Below are 25,354 nucleotides of genomic sequence, written 5' to 3'. Positions count from 1 at the left end.
CTCCTTCTCATCTCTCTAAATCTCTTTCTCTGTCTCGCTCTCACTCTGTTTCTCTTTCTATCTCTCTCTCCCAGTCTTGAACTCTCTCTATTTCTCTGTTTCTATGGTAAAAGATTCAGGAAGCAGGACAGAACTAAGGAGAAAGGAAAGTTCAGATTCACCCTTAGATGGAGGTAGCCAATAACATTTATTTTGTTCAGAAAAGTACATCAAAACAACTCACTAAAAGTCCCACTGAAATCACAATTAAGCATTAATTTTTGCAGTCAAATATAATGTCAAAAAGTTTTTTTAATGTGTTGTTTATATTCTTTTTTTTAATCAGTGATGGTAAGAAAAAAACGTCTTACAGATACATCTGAAATGTTCCCTTATCCTCAAAGCATCTGAGTGGGTGGGCTGGCATACCTGACTGATTGACAGCTGAGCTGGCACAGTGACAAAATGTAAATAAACTTGCACTACAGCTTACAATCCAAGGATAGACTGTGTTTTGTTAGCATCAAAACTGACAGATCTTGACATTTGCAGTTAAGTTTTCAAGCTGCTCAACATGCTACAGATGACTGGCTAATTAATTATCTAGCATGCAAACTGATGTTAGAAATGTACTTTTCCCCGGTGGTTGCTATCTGTGTCACTGCTTTGTATAGTTATATTGGCTATATAAAAAAAACAGAGCAGCAAACATGTGACCAACACACAGGCCACCAGTACTGTAACTCCAGCCGGTCTACATCTTATCCGCTCTGTCAAGCTGAATACCAGGCACATCCATCAGTGAGGCAGGCCTACTGTAACTGCATCACATACAGAAATAGCAGCATACTGTACAGTAAAAAGAGATCTTAATTTCTCTGCAAGTGATACATATTCATTTAATATATAAATGCAAATGTAATTACAGTATTTTTCTGTGTTAGAACTTTGTCTTTTTCCAAATTGAACTTGCCAAATCACATAAACTGTTAAAGGACCAGTATGTAAGATTTAGATCTATTGGCAGAAATGGAATATAATATTCATGCTTTCATTAGTGTAAAATCACCTGAAACTAGGAATCATTGTGTTGTCGTTAGCTTAGAATGAGCCCTTTATATCTACATACGGAGCAGTTCATCTTCCACAGAGACCGCCATGTTGCACCACCATGTTTCTAAAGTAGCCCAGAATGGACGAGGCATACACCAACTCTAGAGAGGGCCTTTCGCATTTTTTGCAAGTTTCACGGCCGCCATAGGTTCTCCTACACACTTGAAAGGGAGGGGTATTCAGTTGGTTGCAATCTCTGTCACAAAATTTGATTTTCTCCAAAAACTGTTGTCATTCCACAGAAGTAAACACATAATTCTTAATTAACTGTCATCCACTTGGCACTAAATTGATGAGGATCAGAGGATCTCTGGAGTGGCAAACTAGTGCTTTACCAACTGTGCTAAGTTCTAAGTGATACCACACAGGCTCACAGACGCTGTCGCTGTGTTGCACAATGGCATTTGTGCTGTTGTTTATTTATTTGGGACAAACTGACCCACTGACATTGACTTACACAAGCTATTAGTTGCAGCTTTAAACCTGCCCCAGAACCTTGACCAGGTCCTCTACAGCAGGCTGCCTACAGAGGTTGCTATTCTCCTTTTCAATGAATTCTATAACATTCTATTCATCACCAAGCAGCTCCAACGAGAAAAGGCCCACATACTGTACACTTCCTCTCCACTTGCTCCACTGTTCAAACATATTAACACAGATCAAGTGGGCCATTGACTGCCCTTGCTAGGCTTGATCATCTGTGTCGGGTGCAATTAAAGAACCATCAAAAAGTACAGAAGCATTTCCTCGTGAAGTACCAGATATCAGATGCAAGATTCTGACCTTGTTTTAAGTACGTCATGATTTCCTGAAAGCAGCGCCACTATCACAAAAACAAATTTTGACTCTTTGAATAGTTTTCAGGTACGTCAATGGCATGCTCAGAATAGTACAGCAGGAAAATACCCTCCTTACTCTCCAAAGTCCCCTAGCAAAAGTGATGTTTATGCATGAATTTGCATCTGATTGACTTGCCGAAAATAGCAGAAGCTAATCGTCAAAGCCTGGCTGTTCAACCAATTACTGTATCCACTAATTATCTACTGTGAAAAACAAATTATTCTGTAATAGACATGTTGGTGTGACGGGGATTTCATAGGCAAACACCAAATGTATTTTATATGCATGTCCACTGACTCCACTGCTTCATGCTCAGACATACTATAAACAGATAAAAAGGTGGTGGGGTGAACACGTGTCTTTGTTACATTTTTAAAATAATATAACATTTAATGATGTATAACAAATTATTTAACATCTAGGCCACAGCTAAATGTCAAGACCAGTAAACTTTAATAACATTTGAGCAATTTGTGCAATATACTGAAGATACTGGAGTGTAGACCTACTCATTAAAGATGAGGTCAGGGGCGAAGTAGAGCATCTGGCCATTGGTGTGTTTGTAGGAGCGCCAGCTGAGGCAAAAGGAGGACAGACACATCCATGAGTACTGGATCAGGGTGATTTGGTCCTCAATGGGCAGGCCCCGGAAACCTAACACACACAAACACAAACAAATCAGACAGAGATGAAGCTGATACACAGAAAGCATCATGTTTAAAAGTAGCTGACAATACTCAGAAATTGATAAGAGCATTTGGACTTAATCCCCAAATCGAAAGGCATTTATTTAGCTGGGCACGTCCATGTGTTTACCTGTGTCTGCACATATGCAATACGTACCACATATCTTCGCTAAAGTGTACTTTTTTTGTGCCAATATTTGTTTAGACATGATAACCACCGAATAGTATTCACCCATTCTTGTTTTATGCAAATCCCACAAGGCCTCCAGTTATTGGCGTGTTGTCTATGGAGCTCCAAAAATAGAGTCAAATAGGAAACTTGCCAAACTCTCAATCAAACTCTGGCAAGAAACTCCTCCCCATGCAAAACATAGGCCAAATGAGGACACACAAGTGACTTATCAAGGCTTAGGAACTATTTCAGTCTATATGTATGTCAATCTGCCAAAAACAGTTTTCTAAAAAGACTAAAAAGGTTTGTCAAATGCCCGGCTTAATACTGTATTCAGTTAATAAAATAAAGAGTGCAGGGCTGGCTGATGATTAAAACTTAGTAATGTTCTATGAAAATTATGTGACTTTTCATTTTTCATGTAACTATAAAGGTAATCTGATATCAGTATCATATGTGCTAATAATTTAGCTCCCAAATACTGAAAAACTGACACTATAGTTCCATGTTGCGCTGTGTTTTAGCTCTGCCACATCCAAATGTGAGCTGAACACAGGCAGTGGCATATCTGAAAGTCGAAGGTACTCATTTTGACCCTTCTGTCTGGCTCCCCTTCTATTTATACGTCCGGATATGGCAAGCAGACACCGTGGAGGTATCAAATATTTGCAATACAGCAAATTAAACAGCCTCAAAGAGCTACCTGTGAGGCATCTTTCAATATGTCTCCCACTGACTGGCATTTTAGTGGAACTTGCTTATCCCTTTTTAAACATTTTTTTCTCTCTCTCTCTGTGCAGTGTCTTGGGTAAAAATTAATGAGATAGACATTAGATCTTCTTTTCAATATAACATCTGACAACAGTGATGTAAATGAGTTCTGTTTGGCAAATCTTAATCTTGATTCTATTTAATGGTAAAATAGGATTTATTGCTAATCTTGTTGAAGATTTGCAGAATAATTTCCTGACCTAATATTTAAAATTAAAATGTGTGCTCTGACAAAACTAGCAGAGATGGATTTTTTAAAATTTAGAGATCAAAGGTGAAGATATTATCTTCATTAAAATCCCAGTCCAGGCTTACAGTACAGAAGACTGACTTTAATATTTAGATTTATTGGACTGATATTTTAGCTTGCCATTTTATTAGATGTATCCAAAAATAAAACCAACTATATTTAAACTTTGTTAGAAGTGGATTATAATTGTAAAAATGAACAGGCTCAAACTGACTGAAGTTTAGACATTCTGGATTTCACTTAAAATATCCAATTTATTAGACTTATAAACTGCTTTAATCCAACTGCAGCCTTCTTTATTGACCTTTATTCAATTTGTAATTCAATTTGTAGTACAACCTAAATACTGCAACCATCTGTTTCCATATAACCTTAAAAAAACTTGTCTTTATACACAATATTTATCTACAATGGCACAATACATCAACTTATGCACACCCTTAAACAGCATTTTACGCCTCAGCCCACCACGCTAGTGATCACTAACCTGGAAGTACTTTGGCCCACTTCACCAAGCGAACCATCTGCTTTCCGGCCAGGCGGTTGAGACTGGACAGCAGGTGGTCAGTGCTGTCAGGCAGTGTGTTATCAAAGCCAGAGTACACCTCTTCAGGCTCAATCAGCTCCAACACACTGCAGATGGAGGGCGGCAGAAAAGGTGTGACTACCCCAGGCCCGTGGGGCACGAGGGCATTGGCAGCACTGGCATTCAGCTCCTTTTCTGAGGACAGGTAACTGCCTCCAACACCACCTGTAGCGGTTTGGCCATCCTTAGAGCCCTGCAGGTCCTCGCTGACTCCCTTCAGCTTCCCTAACTTCTTGGACTTTCGTGCTGTGGGGAACACAACAGCCCTTATTAACACATTGTTAATGGAGGCATTTCTTACATTGCTAATCTGACTGAGATAATTGCAATGTGTTAAATAAAAATGAAAATATGGATCTATGTATGTAGTATCTGGGTGTAAACATTTATGTCTACTGTATGTGTTAACAATCTCTTATTAAATATGTCATTTTCATCCATGGATGACAATGCAATTTTTTTAAATTTCACAATTAAATTTGAACGGTACAATATTCAAGGAATTCTGTTATTTCTGAATCTGAAGGAAGTTATATCTTCTGAGAAGTTGTAATTGTGAATGATGTTAGAAAGAGACCATCTCAAATTAAGTCCAGTAAAACCAAGAGCACATAATAGTGCAATAATCATGGTATTGTTTAAATATTCCCATACATGGCTGGGGATCTTTAAGTGATGATGAACCAAATAACAAATAAATACGTACATGCTAATAAACATTCATACAATTCTCAGTTTGTTCAGATAGTCTCCAGTCTCAATGCTACACTCACACATGACATATTTTACTCACTGCAATATACACTCATGGAGCACATGTGCAATTTAATGCAATCCAGTACAACAACTCTGCCATAAGTTCAACTTTTACAAAGTGTATGAATTTTCAGTTTTCTGTTGATATTGTCAGAAAGGTGATAATTCCCAATACATTTATGTTTAATATTGAGGTTGAAGTGGGTGGTGGTGGTGGACTGCATTTTTAGGAACACTTTTCAATACTATGCATTCCAGAACACCACCACCACTCACTAATAATAAACATGAAGTACAATAATAATAATAATAATAATAAAAGCACATAAAAATTAATACTGTTGATGTGAGGTGTAAATCAGTACCATGAAAGAAGCTAACATTCTATTATACACAGATGTTAAGTAATGTAATAGTGAATCTTTTCTCATTTCAAGTATAATGAGGGTTGCATTTAGAAATAAAATACATAACAGGGAGCTTGCATCCTTTATTTAAGTGTATCAATGATATTGGGCTCTTAGATCATTTATTTTCTGTGGCTTCAGTTTGGATCATTTGAATGGGTATATTTACTCAAAAGATTTCAGCTTATGTGAGACATACTGGTTTTGAACTGCCTGTGGGAGGTAACTTAAGAGTCTGTCCATTCTTGATTAAAAGCTCTGTTTTCGCTGTCTACTTTTCGTTTTTTAGACCACACCGTTCGAAAAAACTTTTCTCAAGCTGAGCTGATACTAAAAGGTGATGTAAAAACACTGCAGACCACTGATTGGTCAGTCATTTATCTCATTCACGGGCTTCCAGAGAAAGCTTTCCACCGCTCCCTCTCTTTTCAGTTCAATAGGCTTTATTGGTATGAAAGTTTCAAGAACAATGTTAATATTTATATTAATTGTATATATATATATATATATATATATATATATATGTATGCATGTATTTGTGTGTGTGTGAGAAAGAGAGAGAATGCATGCGTGTACTGTGTGTGTCTAGGTCATTCACTGTCCCTCAGGTTGTGGCATGTTGATACATATTGGGCAGCAAGATATGCCCTGTCTCCCTCTCCTAGGAGTAGGCCTATTTTTAATTTTGAGAGGTCATTGAGCTCTTTGAAATCTGAAATTACAGAGTTGAACTTGTTAAAGTAAATGTCCCTTATTTCATTGTATGTTTTACATTGTAGGAGGAAGTAGTAGTCTCTCTCTCTCTCTCTCTCCCTTTTCAGCTACATTCACATGAAGTAAAAATAACGCAGATTTGTCCTGTTGTTTTTTGTAATTACGGCTGCATTAGTTGGATATAATGAATGGATGAAAAGGAGAGAAATGCAGAGGTGGAAAATGAAACAGAAACTAAGAGCATCTGTCTCCACAATAAATCATCTGTTGAGTGTTTGATGGTTGTTTATTTGTGCTTTCAAACGTAACCACTGTGAAACAATCAGAAAATATTTCTGTCATTCACTGGCTTTCTCTCTCTCAGAGAAAGCTTTCCACCACTGTCTCTCCTCACCAGTGCTGTCTCTCTGTCACTTGCTTGTGCTCTCCGCTTGCTCGCCCTCTCTCTCTCTCTCTTATTCTCTTGTCTATTTTAAAATGAGTCGGGAAGCCAACAAAAAAGCCTAACTTTTAATGTTACCAAATAAAGAGAGATGTTGTCCCCTCATCTCTCTCATGGCAGGGTTGTACAGCTCTGATCTCCGTCTGTGCTCATGATCATGACATGCAGTTGCAGAGCCCAGAAGCCCCGCCCCACTGCTGCAGAGTGGAGTGGCTCGATGATCACTTGTATTTTCAAAGTTTATCAATGTTGATTATGTCGTGTGTCCAAATTGCACCAAATTTGACACTGCGCTTCCTTGGGTCCCCAGCAATGCACCCACCAAGTGTGAGAGTAGATCGGATTAACGGTTTTCGAGTTATGCAAAGGACATTCATACATACATACATACACACACACACACACACACACACAGATTCCTTCCTTTAGTAGAGAGATAATGCAGGGAGGAATAGTACGAGCAGAGACAGCCACAGTGAGATGTTTGATGGAGAGCTGCAAATGACCAGCACACCTCTAACAGGTAAACAATTTAATTTACTTGGCTGTGCTGTGTAATGGAAAAATACCCACAGCATGCCAGCTTGACTCGAGTCATAGCTTGGTTAGACAACCCCCAAAACAATGGAAAAACACCATAATGTTAGCAGAGCGGAGCAGTGAACTTGCGTGCTGTGCGTGGAGCAGATGACCATATAAAATCAGCTTGGGCTGAAAATAAAAAAAAATGTTGGAAACTGACATTGCTCACATTACTTTTATATACATTTACCTCATTATTTGACATTTTGGCATTTGAAAATGTTAAATATGAACATCTGACATTATAACATTATATATATGACTGAAAATAAGGAAAAGCAATAGGTCCCCTTAAAGTTGACCTTGCTGTGCACTCTCTTTCACAGCTCCTTTAAATCTTCTGCTATAGTGCTCCAAACACTGCTTCAATAGTGATGCTGCTCATCCCGCATTTCATAAGACCTGCCTTCACCCCAGCATGTACATACCTGTAGGCTTTTATTCCCTGTGAGGGATTTCACTCCCTAATCATCTCTGTACTGAACTTGATATATGCTTTCTGATTAGGTCAAAGCTAAATATCAGTTCTAAGAAAACTCTGTATTTATTCAATAATACATCCATTCTTCATTGTGTTGAGTGACTGAAAATATGTAAAAGCAAGTCAAATTGGTCAAAAAGAAAGCATGCACACATTCACATGCAGAAAATGTATCTTAAAGAGCTTGTCAAAAATTGATTTTCCCAGTCAGCAACCACATATTTATTTTTCTTACAACACATAACCAATCAGTGGTTAGGATTGGTTCCAGGATAGACATTTTGTCACGTGTTAGCTTTAATGTTTAAAGGCCCAGTCCTTCAACCAAATACAAACAAAAAATAAGATAAGATAAGATAATCCTTTATTAGTCCCACTGTGGGGAAATTTGCTGTGTTACAGCAGCAAAGGAGGCAGTGTACTAACAAGAAGCTTCAGTAAAAAAAGCAAGATATACTAAAATAAACGCAACAGTATCCTCACCACTGAAATGTTCATGATTAGTCATTTTTACCTTCATTATGACCCCTTGATTTTAAGTGGCCATCCTCTGTAATTTATCTGATTGGTCACACATACCCATACATAACCTATAAAAATTTGAGAGCATTTCTTTTTTACAATGTATCATTAATTGAAAGTGCTCATTTTCATGACAGCAAATTTTTAGCCTTGCTAGCGGCACGGCTGTTAGTCTGGCGGTCCACCACTTTGGTTCAGACCGAATTACGAAAAACTATTACAACTATTGGTCAATTGCCATGGGATTTGGTACAGATATCCATAGTACCCAGGGGATGAATCCTGATGATTTTGGTGATCCCCTGACTTTTCATCTAGCGTCACCAGCACGTCATAATTTCGATTTGTTAGCTACTGTGATGACCAAATACCTGTAAAATGAATGGGAAACCCATCAGCCTCAGCTGTACTTTCTGTTTTGTGCTATTTAGCAAGTGTTAGCATGCTAACATGTTAAATGAAGATGGTTAAAATGGTAAACACTGAACCTGCCTAACAGCAGCATGTTAGTATTGTCATTGTGAGCATGTTAGCAGGCTGATGATAGCATTTAGCTCAAAGCACCACTGTGCCTAAGTGAAGCCTGATAGAGCTGCTGGCATGGCTGTTGACTCTTAGTCTGGGTAAATTATTCTCCCGCTCAATAAACTTCATCAATATAATCTCTTCATCAGAAAATAAGAAATTAGAACCTCATTCTTGCAGCCATTTAGTCACGAAGTAAGCAATAGAGAGAGAGAGAGCTCGGCCTTGGTTGGGAGGTGTTGTTGTTGAGGGCCTGTAAAGCCCATTTAGATCTTTTATGTGATATTGGGCTAAACAAATAAACTTGACCTGACAGCAGACAGTTCCAGTACATTTTTAAATGACAGAGTTTTCATAAACCAACAGCTTGTATGCTGTAATTTGGATCAGGCCACATAATCTGTCCAAAGTGCTGAAATATCCCCCAGGCTTATAGAATATTCAATGTTTTTACACAATTGTTTCATTGCATATTTGAATAGATTTATTCACTGAAGTGTTTCATGACAAAAAAGTGCAGCTCTGCAATAGTATCAATATGCCACAGGGTAACATTAAAATAACAGGTATGAATATTAGGTGATGGTAATTATGAAAAATAACTTCAGTCATTTTGTAAATGGTTCATTTTGAAACCAAGTCAAGGAAATTGCTTTGAAATTACAGTGCACAGCAGTTACAGCTGGTCTAAAATATCAGTGGTGCTATTTATTGACAGCATAACTATATGTCCGCAATCCCACAAGTAGCATTTTTCTCTGTGTTTACACTAATGTTTAAATCTAGCTTCCTTTGAGAGTATGACATTGAAATTGTAATTCCAGTCACTCTAATGGACTGAAAACCTATCAAGTGTGTGTTTAGGCTTGTATATGCCATTGCAGCCCTCAATAATGGAATAAATAAGAACAATAAATTAATACATTTCAACTTAAAAAAAATCATATTTCCATTCTGAATAAACCACATCCCTCTGACTAACACAATACTGTAACTAGTCTGCAGGCTTTGTCAGCTGGCACTGCATAGAGTACTGTAGATCTACACCTAGTATAGATACATAATGCACATTGTGCTCAGATATACTATATGCACATACAAACATCCTATGACTCAGCATCCCTGGGCCTCCTGTGACTACGGCCAGACCTACTTTTCCATATCTATCATTTCTTAAAAGCAGAGGGAGGCTGGCTCAAATGTCACATCTGAGACAGGGCAAATCTGTAATGAGAGTGTGACTCCTCACCTCCTAGGTTCATCCCAGCCTGGAGACACTTCCGTACGCGACATGCCGGACAGTTTTTCCTTCGGATCTTGTCAATGATGCAGTCATTTCTCCCGGCGCACAGGTAGTTGTGCTGACCTACAAAAAAAGACAAGACATGGCGTCAGTTCAATGGTGAACCTTATATGCAGCTTGACATAGAACAGTGGTGATATTTTCTAAGTGAAGCAAAGAGCTGAAAAAAAGCAATGAAGGGGAAGATAAAGGGGACAAACTTATGAAATACCAAATTATATTTGCTTACATGACTATAGAATCTCTGTCTGTGACTGTTTGTTATGTAGGTCAAGGAAACCCGTGAAATGTCTGGCAATATCAGAGATCTACATTTCATGATTATCACCATGAAAATGATTGAAATCGTGATTATTCCGCTCTCACATTCTACAATGCATGACTAATGGTGTATTATACAGTATATGGCATGAGGGCATTAGAATTTGCTGGAACCAGGACACTGGCTGCAGCTAGACTATTCCTGACAGTGATGCTAACATGGCGAGAATCCCTCCTGCCTCCTGCCTAGCCCTTAGCTAAACCCAATGATCTCCCATTTCAGAGCGCTTCCTTCCGCTCCACTAGTTCTTCACTGTACAGCTCCTCTCCTCCTCCACTCTTCTCCTTCTCTGCGCCTGCGTCTCCATCCCTCCCTTTTCCCTTTTTCCACACATCCGCCAGCCTCAGAGCGCCATACGCCCACACACAGGCAGGCAGGCTCGCGCTCATGCACACATGCAGTCATTCACTCTCTCACTATCGTATACACACACATGCACACGCGCACACACACACACACACAAACACACAAACACACACACATAGAGCCAAAGCCGCTCCACTTGGCAATTTCAAAAACACTGCAAATCTAGTATCTACTTCCACAAACCAATAGACACACATGGAAATCAACCCAGATGGAGAGGTGTAGTGTGGTATAGTAACCCCAATGACCCCAGTGCATGGTTTAGCTCTGTTAGGGTTGATATTCAAATTGTGTGTACATCTCAGACTCTGTATTTGGATGTATGCAGGCACATGTATGGATGAGTATCAATCTGTATTTTCCTGCTTGTTTGTCCTGTATCATTTATGCAATTAAAAGTACCCAAGATTCCTGGCATAGACTATAGCATGACAGCTTGTGTGTTGTGTTTACATGCAGTTGCTCAAACATGTATATTTTGTGCATTGCCTTATTTCGCATCTACAGTACAGTATTTGTATTTGTGTGTAGGACTGAGCAGAAGTTGTTTTCTGAGCTAGCAGGAGTAGTGCGCAGTGTGTCTGTCTGGCTGCTGCCAAAAGCCAAGGAACCGAGCTGCAGGAGGAGAGGCAGCAGCTGTAGCCCCACCACTATTTCTGGCTAAATCACATGACCGTTACATAAGCCCATTTTTCTTGCTCTAAAAAACAGTAAACTGCGACACAGGAAACACAACGCAGCCATCCCCTTCCCCATCCCCCTCGTGCGCGCACACACACACACATGCATATACACACACAACACACACACACTCTCGCTTGGATAGGTCGGACCAAATGGCAATTCTGAAAACTCTGGAGCCCTCCTGTCAACTGTTTTGCTCATTCCCGTGAATCTTGTTAATAATTGTTAGAGTGAAATACACTTTATGAGACAGCCGAAGTTGTAGTCCGATGGTGTGTATGCGCGCGAGTGTTTGTCTGTCTCTAAAAGGGAAAAAGGTTGTTTATTTATGCACTGTGTGCATGTACTCACATGCACTCACACAGCATGTTTACTTCTGAATATGTGCTTTTGCTTATCATCCTGGCACATGGCGGGCTTACTGATGAATGTTACTTTTTCAGTCCTACCTTGGAAAATATCTCCAAAAAGTGAAAAAAAAACCTCCTTTCATCTGATAAGAAAGTTCTTCATTTATGAACTCATCTTGACTCATATTTCCATATGCACATCCAAAAATCTATCACTTCTTTTTTCCTGTTTATACTGTAAAAACATTCAATAATGTCAATTTCTATTAAGATATTCTTTATACAGTATGGAGTCTGACATCAATTTAAAAACTCCTGTCTGCTGGTATAATACACTCTTTCAGCATTCACCATTACATATGACAGCCCTCAGAGTTCTTTAATGGAGTCTGCTCACGTCTACTTTTAGCTAATGATCTCAGAATCTGGCAACATCCCGCTGAGTAGTCTCTGTTGTCTGTCAGCTCCCGCGCACATCAGTTATGGAGACATTATTCTGAAAGGGAAACACTCTCTCCTATGGGGACCCCGCTTTAACAAGAGTGATCTGCCCTGCAGTCCTCCTGCACAGATACAGTACATTTACTTTCCAAAAAAAAATACAGACAGACTGAAATACAGCCCTTAACCTGACATTTTTAAAAAGCCACTACACACAGCCAGTCAGACCTCTAATTGTGAAAACAGCCTCTCAGATACAGTGGCTGACCCTCATCAATGCTACTACAGTGACTCCTGAATGGCATTTGGCATTGGCTACAAATTTCTTAGTTGGTACTGCAGACACAGGAGGGCACATAATTAAAGTATGCGCTGCTGAAATTCATGTCAGTCTGATGGATTAATGCCATTTAATTATCCACTCACAATTCATTCAGTCATTCATAGGTATTTATGCAACCTAAATTACATAGCCAAAAAATACCAAACAACCAAAAAAACAGGTCTCTCAGGGATATAATTGTTGTTACCACTGGGCCAGCAGTATGCAAATCACTGCCTTGCAATAGCGCTGCTACTCCAGTTCTTTGGATAACACACAAACAGCTGTGTTGGATGGGGCTCTACACAATTAGGTTTCCCTGTCTGGATCATTATAAAAAGAGGCTACAGAAGTTTAAAAAAGGATGTAAATAGAAGCTGTTATTTTGTTTACTAATGTCTCCACTTCTATAATAATGCACTATATCTCAAACTGTTGTCTTGTGCATTTTCTTTTTACCGAGATTTTTCTCATCTGCTGCATTTGTACATAATGCATTCAGTCATTGTTTAGGCCCCAATATGGTGTTGAGAGGTGTCTAGTGTACAAAAGCAACCATTTACTGTATGGTAGAGTTTATGATAAACGCACCCTAAATCTATTTGACAGTACTTTCACCTACAATGCATCATCATAACACTATTACCAGCACTAGCACTACACTTGTTTCTTAACACTCTGATATTTGATTATAACTGTAGGAACAATGGCCCAATATTTAATTTAGAATGGCCTTAAAACTAGCAGTCAAAAAACTAGAGGTTGAAAACACATTTGACTCTTTTTTACAAATCGAAGAGGCCTGGGTGCAGTTACCTGTTGTCAGACTACAGATGGAAACAGAAATATGCCCACACATTTCTCATGAAAGCTGTTTTGAAAAAATTAGTTGCCGGGCTGAATAATAGTTTAAAATCCCACGCATTTTAGTTCTTCCATTTACAATATGCTGATACAGTATGGGCTACATAACTTTAGTATTTTGTCTGCTATTACTTGTATGGTGTCTGATATGCACATGAGGCACACTTGAGCAACTACTGGCATCAAAAAATGATGCCACAGATTTTTTTTTAACAGTAATTTAGCCCTGTCAGCAGATGCATTCACAACACTCTCCCTCTACTATGTCTTTAACAAATGAATAACCAGTGGAGACACTGATAAAGCCCATCAGATTGGCACTGCTTATTTGGTTGAACACAAAAGGTGTAACCCACTGACTGCAGCTGATCCTTTTTGCATTGATGTCAAAGAACAAAGGTATCACCAGGGAACAGGAAGAGATGGAGGTCAGATTATGTCCGCTGGAGAGCCATCGGGCCTGCAGGTCGGCCCAGGCCAGGGGAACTGAGGGCATGGAGGAAGTAGTGTGTGCACAGATGAGTGAGTTACATCATCATACATGTGCCAAACATACAGCCTACCTGTTAGTGTTATTAGAGGCTTCACAGGTAGACAAGGTGCTGTGTATTTATTGTAGTGCTGAGATTTAAATTCAATTCATCAATTAGTCGTTTGACAAAGAAAATAATTGACTTAGATAACCAAGCAAGAAACGCCAAACACTTGCTTGTTCCAGCTTCTTACATGTGAGGATTTGCTGCTTTTCTGTGATTTATGTACTTATTAATGGAATACATTTTCATTTTAGACAGTTGGTCAGACCAAAACAAGCGATTTGGCGATGTCACCTTAGTTTCTGGAACAGTATTACAGCCATTTCTCTATTTTCAAACATTTTGTGGACTAAACAGTTGATCAATTGATTGAAAAAACTGTGCTGATATTAAAAATAATCATTAGTTGTAACCCTAACATGTTATATGCCCTTGTGTCTATTTTTAAAGTCAGAAGGATATAAAATGCACACACCTACTGCGATGGTAAATGTATCTAGGTTGCATTAGAGACCCTTCCTCAGGCTGCATTCTCTAACCTAAATGCCTATTAGCAATGTGGGTCACACACATGCTTACAGTAAGCTTTGCAGATTTAATTTCTACGTAATACCGCACACCTGAATTCCTCTAACACTTATGAAGATGCATGTGCCCATGCATGTGTGCATGACATGTGCCCTTGATTGTGTTTGTATGATGTGTGCGGTTTCCGATCAAAGAGCCTCTGATGTGAGACATGTGCTGGAGAGCAAGGATCCAACACTGGTAAATGGCTTCACTCCAGCTGTTGTTACATGAGCCTCTCACACACAACCTGAAGCATTCACTCCGGCACTGGGGGGAGGAATTTATTCCCCCTGCCTGAGCTGGAAAAGACGGGATTGGATGCCCTAACTGCCAGTCAAAGCAGAAACAGTGTAAGACTTGTCCTCAGATGACCTCTCCCACAGGGGCGGATACTAAAGAAAAGGTTTTTAGATTGACACAAGCGCCATGGAAACCATGACCCAGTCACATTGCAGAACAAAGTGAGGCCATAACAAGGTTGACTAATGTCTCTGTAAACCTCTCAGTTCAATAAGAGACCGGCAGAAACAGCAAGTGAGCTGAAAGCTGCGCCTAGTATTATTATGAAGAGCAGACATGCCAAGCCACTGATGACATGTGAATAATAAGCTGGCGTTGAACTCTTCAAATGTGCTCCACATGGAGTCATTTATTGAGTGCAGCTGTCTTGTATCAACAAACTAGTCTTTAGCGGAGTGGCTGCAGGAGAGGAGCACATATGAATGCATTCAGCTATTTCCACATTTCATTAGCGATGATAACTGTTGTTTTGTGTCAGGAGGCATTTTTCCACAGCACAGGAAAATGTTTATACTGAAAAAATTCTTTCACTTTCTTTAATAGAGCCTACAGTATAAATTGGCTGCATGTTCGCATGTGAAAGTCGAGACAACAGAAGCGATACCGCTGCAAAACTTGTAGGATTCATAAAAATGATTACTCCTCCTCTAAGTCTGTTTACCATACAACAACATCTAGAATGTGACAGTCAATAAAATGTGCGAGTGTAATAAGGGCTGCCTTACTGTAAGATAAACTGGATGACTTGTGGTGAATGGGAGAGCAGGTGGATGAATGTTTCTTTTGTGGAATACGTGTGTGAGTGTGTACTGTGTTTTGTGAACGTTTAAAGAATGAATTGAGAGCATTTCGAAAAGCTCGCAGCCAAATAGACAGCTCTTTCCACTATTAAATATTTCTATACCTTTCCTGGGACCATGCTTGTAAACTTTAAAGTGTGCAGTTGGCTGTGCCTTCTGGTAGATATGACAAAAATTAAGTGGAATGAATATTGAGGACGACTGTAAGCGCACAGAGTTGGAGGGTAAAAGGCCCACGTGGCCAATAGATATTCCAAACAGACGTTTTAACTGTAACATAAAAAACGTAGACTTCAAAGAATAACTGTGCCAAGTTCCGGTGATGTCAAATACAGCTACCTAACAATGACTTGTCTGACTTGAATAAAGGGAAACCAGACCCTCCATATTCGAAGGATTTCATCTGATTTGTTGATGAATCCAGAATGTTAACTATCTCTGTAGTAAAAGGCTGTGAGCCAGTTAGTCGTCTAATGAGCTACAGCCGAACGAAAAGTTGTGTCCCCTGAGGCAGGCGGTGCCAAAAGAAATTAAGCATGGGCTGGATTATTCCCCTTGTACAGATGCCCACTCTCTGCAGTCTTCTTTTATATCTCACATGCCGAGTCTAAGTTTTTAACTTTGAGAGAAAAAAGGAGTAGAAGGCGGAGGAAATACTAGGAGAGGGGAGGAGTGAAACGTCTCCTCACGTCCTAACTTACACCTCTCTGGAGCTCACTGCTGACACATCGTTTTCCATCCCTCTCCCTGTTTCTTACTGCCGCTCTCAGCTCCTCCTCTCTTTATCTCTCTGTCTGCGTCTGACTTTTTCTTTGTCCTTCCTCCGCCCCCTCCCTCTCTGTATCTGTTTCACCGTCCTCTATCTCTCTTCACTTTGCAAAATCCTTCTCTCACTATTTACATCCTTTGCCTCCCTCCACCTCACCTCTCTCTTTCCACCTAAGCAGCAGCTGTGGAGGGGTCAAGTGATGTAACGGCTAGCTTTGCACATCAGAAGGGCACACACGTGGCACGCAACCTTGATGACATCACACCGCTGTATGGGTTGCCCTTATTATGTTCATAGTTTGCACAGTGGCAGTTTGGCAGTGCAGAGGTAAGAGGAAACTCCAATCAAAAACAGAGATTCAAAAAGATATGAAAATAAGGGGCACCGCTTTAGATTACAAAGGGCATTAGACATGAATACATAATCAATGAGTCAATTTTATTATAATTATATATCAGATGAGAAACAAATGAGGTCTTAGTAGTATAATCACATAGCCTATAGAGCGTTCTTCACTTGACTATCGCTCTCACATAAAGTCAGATCTTCAGCATCTGCCACCAGCTCTCTGCCGGCCACGCTTAAAGCGAGAACAATGGCATCTGATTCGATAACCCCAGACACATAATCTGGTTTCAGGTCTCCATAATGACGAGTGTGTAAATATCATCAAATTAAGGCATGATTTGATTGGGAATGAGTGCAATTCCTCCAATGGTCAGGAAAACACCTAGAGGGCTTGACGGCTGGCTGGCGGGGGGGTTTGTTTGTTTTTTTTTTTTTTTTTTTTTTTTTTTTCTCGCCTGCACTGGGTCTGTAAGAGTGTGTTTTGCATTCACACACTCATCTAAATGAGTTAGGCCAACGCCTCTGGCAACAAAATGAAAAGCACATTATGGCTGCTGCTGATTTTCCCCAAGCTAAATATAACATAAAGAGCTGCTGCAGGAGAATTACCTACTGAATGTTTTTTTTTTTTTTTTTTTTTTTTTTTACTGATGTGCCACTCAACTTGGTCACAGTCTATAAATGTTATGCCTGTTTTTTTTTTGGAAATAATAAATATGTCGAAGGTCTACTGAGATTAAATTCACAAACCATAATTTACAACATTAAAGAGTGTGTGCAAATAAAACCAGCATCAATTAGTGGATGATAAATCTTGCAAATGTTATCAGAAAAATATGCTGCCTAAATGAAAGAACAAGCTGCTTTGCTGTTTTCTGACTGAGCTCTGAACTCTGTTCTGTCGGAAGATTCGGAAAAAAGGTGAAAAAGGGAAATACACCAAAAGCAGAGTCATTGTATTTGCATGCATTTTCTCATTAACATTTCCCAGTTGCAACTGTTTGTACCACAAATTTCAATTTACTTTGCATATGGTACTCCCTACAAACTTTTAATAAAATGGAGCAGAATATCTGCCAATAACATTCTGAAGGCTGCAGTTGTCTATTAAGGTAATGTAGACTGAATTCATTTGATAACACTTTTGTGAGCCAATTTTTGTGTAATGCAAGATGAATGAAACATCCTGAAAAGAATAACATCTTCTGCACAGCAGCATTCTTCCACCATAGCTATACAAATATTTCTTTTAGGATTAAAGTTGAAATAATTACAGTATGTCAGTTTTCTCTGAACAACAAAATAATACACAAATTTCCTTTTTTAACATGTTCAGTGGAAGAAAATTACAGTTGCTCAGGACACTGCAACAAAAGATACAACTGCATCACTTTGACAACACATAGGTAGCATTTAGAAATTTAAAAAAATTCAGGTTAAGAAACGTTCAGTAATTTGACAACATATATGCTGCAAAAGTGCATGTTGTAAATACAAAAAAACATAAGCAAGTACATAAGTGTGTGGATGACAAATGAGTTGATTATGCAATGCAATTATTTTAATTTTAAGAATCTGATTGCATGATTCTGACATTACAGGAGTAATTGGCCTTGCTTGTTACTAATTACTAATACACATCTGGTTTTAGCTTACGACTTGCACCATTTCTCCACGTGTATTTGCAGTGAAAATACTGCATAGGTGTTGCCAAATGGATGGAAAAGGTGTTCCCTAATTTGCTTGTGTTTCCCTTTTTTTTTCTAAATCTGACATCCAATATGTGTTGTCAAAGTGGTAAAGATGTTTTCCTAATTTGCTTCTCTTCAGTCTATTTACTTGTGTTCTCTTAACTCAAAGCCACCATAGCAAAGCTTGAATGTGAGTTTAAGTCATATTGTACCTTCCACAGCTCTTTTGAAGAAGACTTTGCAGCTCCCACATGTCACGACACCGTAGTGACATCCTGATGCCTCGTCTCCACAAACCAGGCACACTTTGGCCGTTGAGGACGGCTGTCTCAGGGGTGAGCTGGAAAGACAACACACACACACACACACACACAACATTTTTCAGACCAGACATAAATCAACAAAGAATTTTAAAAAGTCAACAACAAAGCCAGGGCAGACTGTCCCCTTCTTAACTGTGTTACAGTCTGATACACATTGTGAAACATTTTTGGTTTTATGACCCACAGAACAGTAGCTGCACAATGTGGCTAGCCATAAAGATGTCTGCCAACCAAGAGAGGAGAGCTCTGCACTCGTCTGATTTATAGCTTCACCAGGCTTACAGAGATGACAATGACAGAATTATAGAGGAGATTATTTAAATTCAATAAGCAGAGAGACACAGAGCAGGATGTCATATTTAAGTGGGATCCAAAACACTTGTACCCTTCCCTGCCGTGAAGAGTGTGAAGCACTTGAAAAAGTGTTGAGTGCTGGACAAAAATAATACAAACCATGATGAAGCAAAAAATCTTCCTGTGTGATAGTGTAAGTTATGTAACCAGTTTAGAGTCAAAGATCAAAGGGGAAAATCAGTACTGACGTGTTCTGTACAGTAAGAAGCATGACATGTTGCTGTTATTTACTTTGAGCCGTAACCAGCAGGCAACACATCTGATGACAGTCTGCTGCAGTTTTCATGATCCGAAGCATTATATACTTTGGCATCATTTACCGCTTTCACTGCTGACTGTTTTCTACAATTACATGATATTACAGCTCAGTATGTACACTATGTTCTTACTAATAAAGCGTTAAATGGGAGAATTAGTTAAGGGTTATTGTTTACATATTCCTGCAAATGATCTCATCCAGATCCTGGTAATGAGTGTCAAAGGTCATCTGTAATGGATGATGTGTGTCTGCAGTTCATCTATTGTAAATTCAGGTACTACAGAGGCACGCCAAGGCATTTTTACCGCCATGTTTGAACAAACATGTAGACTCATTCAGTGCATACAAAGCAATGTTGAGCAATATGTAAAATCCACACAAGGTAAATTATCTGATTCATCTTGATGACCGTAAATGTAATAATAACACATTTTTACACATCAATGCATGTATTTCTAGTCTCATGCTTGCTCACTTCTAATATATTATTCCTGTTTAAATGCAGTATAACCAAAGATACTGTTGGTTGGTTGAACTTTTGGTTAAATACCTTTGGTTGTTGTAGCTTTATTAGTTCATAGGCATTTATTCAAAATTGCAATACAAGCAAGTCTGTAAGAGATTCATAATGTTGGTTATTAATAAATAATTTGGTTTACTGTCAATACAAAGCAAATGTACATTGTCGGTTAGTGTTAGGGCCCAAATTTAAAGACACAATGAAATAAGAAAAATTTCCAACATTTTCCCAGTTTTATTCCTGTGTCCATGGGTTAATTGTTCAGTTATATCTTAGTTTATAAGATACTCATCAGTTATATGTCAATTATGCCAAATTCTGAATATTTTTACATCAAAATCCCTCTTTCCTCTCCCTGTAAAATGTTTTCAAATGTTTGATAACTCATCTTGAACTCAGGAGTGTATACAAAAATGTATCCAATAAAATGTGAATTTGGGTAACTGGCTAACCACACCTATCATATTAAATCTGCACTTGACCGCTTGTGGGTTGTAGTAACAAGCAGGGCAACATCATAGATGGAAGTGTGTGTTATATCGGTGAGCAAAAACTGCCTCGTCCTCCTCCTGATCCAACAATGTGGGTGAGGGAAGTGTGTGTGAGAGCCAACAGTCTTTTACAGCTCTATTTCTCTCCACAGCTCCGTATTGTGCTGTATTCACTATGCCACGCCCACTTTGTAGCAGGCCAATCAAATGTGAAGGATTTGATTTAAATTATTCTTGTAACCGTACACCACTCACGTATTCTGTTTCACTGGGAAATATGTCACCATACAGAAGCTAAAGACGCTTTAACTTCTGTTTCACTGTGACTTCAAATGAAAGTTTTATACTTTGATTTTTTTTTTTGATCAAATGTCAATATACTATACTACAAATTACTATATGCGGCTTCAATAATAAGCTATATATAAAGCTTTTCAGAAGTTAAATCAAATGCACACCCAAGGACATTAAGACGAAATCAATTTCTCAAACCAGTGTCTGCTGAATGGAGATGTAAGGCAAAAGACAAATAGAAGGTGATTTTTATAAAAGAATATGCTACCTGAATACAATTTAGTATGGAACCTGACATGATTTCATCATTGTTTCAATGGATGGGGCTCCATGCATGCACATGGCATGGAGCTAAACAGTGTGAGTAAAATTGGAACAGGCTATATTAGCGTACGCTGCTTATTTATGCCCTTTGTTAGAGGAGCGACACTGAATCAGTTGGGTCTCATATCTAATAAAAATGTAACATATATTCACATTCTTTGTGGATTAAAAGCTTAAGGCATTTAATATTAAGTCTACACACATGAAAAAATGAAGATATACAGTATAATCTCTGATAGAACATTAACCTGCATGCGCGTACACAAACAACACACACAAAGAACACAACATGTAGATGGGTACAAAGAGAGAACACCATGTATCAAAACATTAAAAGTGGCCTCAGCTTCCCCTTCTTTTCTGTGCTAATTACCTCTCTCCCATCTCAATCAATAACATGCAAGGTGATTGTCTGGTTAACATTCTCCTTACATCCTTCATCAAACCAGCTGCCAAGCTCCCTCTCTCTCCTTCTCTCTCTGTCTCTCTCCCTCTCTCTCTCTCTCTCATGCACACACATTTCCTCCAGGGGACGAGCTGGAAAGGGGTACAGCAACAGCACACTCAGATACAATCAGGACCACTGATCTAATTCCCTCTTGTCCATCTACACACACATTCAATTTGTTAGGACGCTTAGAGGAGTCTCTGGTGAGGTGTTTGTCTGACTAGATCTTTCTGGCACTGGGCCCCATGGTTCCAGCTAATGTGAGCGTGCGTGTGTCAGTGTGTGTGCATGCACAAATCCAATCCATGTCAAGATGTGTTTTTCAGTATGTTAATCTACTGAATATTCCCCCATACATTGGCCTTTTCACACCATCATAAAGCAGTGTTAACAAGGAGACAGTCCACGCCAAGAAAAACAGCCGCGGAAAAGTTTATGGCCAAAAACAACATGCGCAGCATATGAGAGGTCCCTCTAAAGTATGCCTCTAATATCCAGTCGGTGGTCAACCCTTTAATAGTGCCGCGCATGAAAACCTTGTCATTGCGTGCCAGCCTGCCTGCTGGTCCACCAACAAGGTGACTTCCCCTCCCTCAGAGAAGTATATAGGTCATTCACTCTCTCTGCTTATGAAACCAGAGCAGACAGGCCAGGCTGCAGTGACTGTGCACCAACGGCTGCCAGTAGCCCGAAACTAAACACAAGCTACCAGTCATTCCCAAATCAGGCAGTTTCAGAGGAGATGTTATAAGCCTACAGTTTGTCAGTGTACAGCACATGCAGAAATAATAATGGAAATATGTTTTAATGATCATGAGAGAGTGACAGTGATAAAATGCAGCAAACATCTCCAGTCAGAACCAAATCAGGGACGTTGCGGTTAAGTGGTGTGTGTTTTAGACCACTAGGCCACGAGGACACACCAAATGAGTTTGGCTTGTCATTTTCGCAGCTTAAAATATTCTGAGGGTGCAATTTCTGTCTGTTTCAATGAAAGCTTAAATAATGATGTAGCACTGGAAGTAACATCTTGTTAAAGCAGGCAGTTCAACCTGTTAACTTCTGCACGCAGAATGTGAGTTTCACCCTTCCTCTCGTGCTGAAAACACAAAGCCAGAGAGAGAGAGATATAATGTTGACTTACAGTAGTGCAGATGTTAATTTTAGACAGCTGCACTGTGCAGTACAACAAGAATACAAAAGAAAAAGAGTCATTCTACCTAATCCTTAGAGCCATTTTTCATTAAAATGAAATAATCTCCATAACAGTATCTTTTAAATGACATGTATGACTGAATCCCAACAAGTTCTGCAATTGTGTGCAGGCTACTTTTGTGAACTAGGACAGTAACTTTTTTTTTTCTTAACCCCTGTCTTCTCTATTTCTGGGTACAGTCTCAGACTTACTCAATGGGACTGACTGCACAGATCAAAGGTCTCATTCTTCGCTCCAGTTGTTGCTTTTTTCCCTTCCTACAGAAACCCCAGGGCAGCGGTTTCATTGTTTTCAATGTCCTTTCATCTATAAAGATAACACACAAAGCTAACAACTGATTTAGTTGCTGTTTATTTCCCATGAGGATACAGATGAGTGCGAGTATACAATGCCTGTTTCTTCCCACCAAAATGTACAAGCAGAAATTTTTATCTCTCACGGACTCTATTGCCCTCTTCGCTGCTTCTCAGACCGACATGCTGCTTACAGAAAATATTAATGAAATGACAGAAGAAAAGAAATGTATGAGCTTGGAGCCAGATAAGGCCCACTGTGCCCAGTAAAATGTGTGAGGACCGAACTACAGGACAGATGTTTGGGTTAAAATTGGCCTCATGTTTTTCTACATGTAATTGGGATGTCACACTGGGAGCATTCTCCAAATGGTTCAAATATCTCCACCCTCTCTCAGCTGCGGAAAGAATGCTAAATCAGCGAGAGCTACATCCAGAAAGGATGGTTATTTAAGCCAAAGATTTACCAGAATCCAGAAATATTGCACTTCTTAATCACAGCGGTCATTCGAAGCGCTCTTCCTCTTTTTTTTTTTTTTTTTCTTTTTTTTAAAGGGGCTTTTTCTTGAACTTTGTCAAAGCCACTGCTGGTCTGAGTCTGTAATCTCCATTAACTGTAAACAGGTCAATATAGGTCACAAGAAAAGGTCAGAAGTCATCCAAGCGTAGCATAACTAGAACAATTAGTTGCCATAGAAACTGAGCATGAATTCGAAGAAAACTGACAAATTAGAGATACAAAGGAAGTCAAGGGGGCTGTAGTTATTCTGAGGTTATCAAGATAACATCGTTATGGGTGAATAATGGACCGTGAGATGGCTGTATGATGGAGGACAAGCAAGGCTCACGTGGTAAGAATGAACCCTGTGACCCACATAAGTACATTAGCATGACAGAGTCAGTAAACAAGCAGCTGAACCACAGAGAGAGTTCTGTTGTGTAGAAAAACAATGTCCTCATCATGTATGTAATGTGTACTGTACTGTACTGTATTTACACTGCTGTAGAGCCAGCCGCCCACTGTAAAGATAAATATGTGTGTGTGTGTGTGAGTAGACACACCGACTTGTTCATTCTAGAGGCTGTTATCACACGGATAGTTCAGACAAGTATCACAGCCTCCCTGAACCTGCCCTTCATAAAAGAGAAGCATCCTTGACTCTGCGAAAAAAAAAAAAAGAAAACAAAAAAAAACATACAGCTTCCACGGTACAGTGCCTCTCTACAGTCTGGCCTACAATATTTATGTAATACACACTTTGGAATGCTGAAAAACCTTAAGCTCGACCTGTTCAAAGGATATTTATATAACACACAACTTGGCATGTTGGAAAGGTAAAGGTAGATTAGTTTAAACAAGCTGAGGGAGATGGAGAGAGAGAGAGAGAGAGAGATAGAGAGAGAGAGAGAGAAGAAAGAGGACAAAATGGCTTACATAACCATGAGCAGACAGTATAAACATTAGGTTGACACCCACTCACCGCCTCTCAAAGGGAGAGAGGTCTTATGGGTAGTGTTAGAGAGCCACTGGGGATTTATTTTTCCTGGTGAAGGTGACCCTGGCATTGGGCAGAGTACCTGAGCATACAGAAATATGAGATTTCCTCTTTGCTGGGGTTGTGTTACACTTGTGTTAAGGTTACAGTATAATCAACTCCTACAGGCTGCTTCATATAGTGAAGAAAAAAAAGTGTATAACCTTAAAATGTTGTGCATGAGGGTTTCATACAATTTAGTTAGCAGACATAGTAACTTCCCCTGTCAATGTTCATAATTTTGCTTATATTTTATGGTTAAATACAATATTTAAAAACACAAAATACAGGGCGAATGAGGCTATTTTACCATAATAAAAAATCTATTTCACCACAGAAATGGAAAATTTGCAGTCTGATGGAATCTGTATTCCAAGCTGTCATTGCTCTCCTTGTTTTAAATTCCAAGCTGTTGTGTTGTCTCGCCTCCAAGGCTTATGCCTACAAACTTTAAGTGACCTTCCCCATAACAGCAAATCATGATTATCTTTCTCATATAAATCCACTGTTTTGAGTGTAAACAAAGAAATGAGACAAGAAATGCACACAAACACAGCCCCCTTCAGGGAGTTGATAGAGGCTCGGTCTATGGGCGGATACAGACTCTAGTATCGCTCTGATCTACACACAGTATCCACTTTGTATCTTCCTTCACCCAACATGTCTAAAGTTGTACCTTTCTCTGACTTTAAATTCCAAAAACAACCATAAACATCAACTTCACAACCACTCTGATCTGAACTTTCACCTTTTCTTAAGTATGCTGCAGCAGCTGAGTGGCCTAGGGGCTTTAAGGAGTCAGTGG

At 39.3% G+C, this 25,354-nt stretch overlaps 1 protein-coding gene across 3 annotated transcripts in view; it reads right to left on the bottom strand.

The window, feature by feature from the left end:
- The window catches only part of nr3c2 (nuclear receptor subfamily 3, group C, member 2), an 85,683-nt gene that overhangs the window by 15,473 nt on the left and 44,856 nt on the right, over positions 1 to 25,354 (bottom strand). For all 3 annotated transcript variants that reach the window (XM_042434023.1, XM_042434016.1, XM_042434030.1), the window contains exons 3-6: positions 18,705 to 18,832; positions 10,076 to 10,192; positions 4,299 to 4,643; positions 2,442 to 2,586 (exon numbers count right to left, since the gene is read on the bottom strand). In XM_042434023.1, the coding sequence (XP_042289957.1) occupies positions 2,442 to 2,586; positions 4,299 to 4,643; positions 10,076 to 10,192; positions 18,705 to 18,832 (735 nt within the window). The remainder of the gene's footprint in view (positions 1 to 2,441; positions 2,587 to 4,298; positions 4,644 to 10,075; positions 10,193 to 18,704; positions 18,833 to 25,354) is intronic.

The sequence above is a fragment of the Thunnus maccoyii genome, chromosome 2 (assembly GCF_910596095.1).
Source record: "Thunnus maccoyii chromosome 2, fThuMac1.1, whole genome shotgun sequence".
Taxonomy (NCBI): domain Eukaryota; kingdom Metazoa; phylum Chordata; class Actinopteri; order Scombriformes; family Scombridae; genus Thunnus; species Thunnus maccoyii.
The sequence above is the reverse complement of the archived record's forward strand: the minus strand, read 5'-3'. Positions and strand labels throughout refer to the sequence as shown.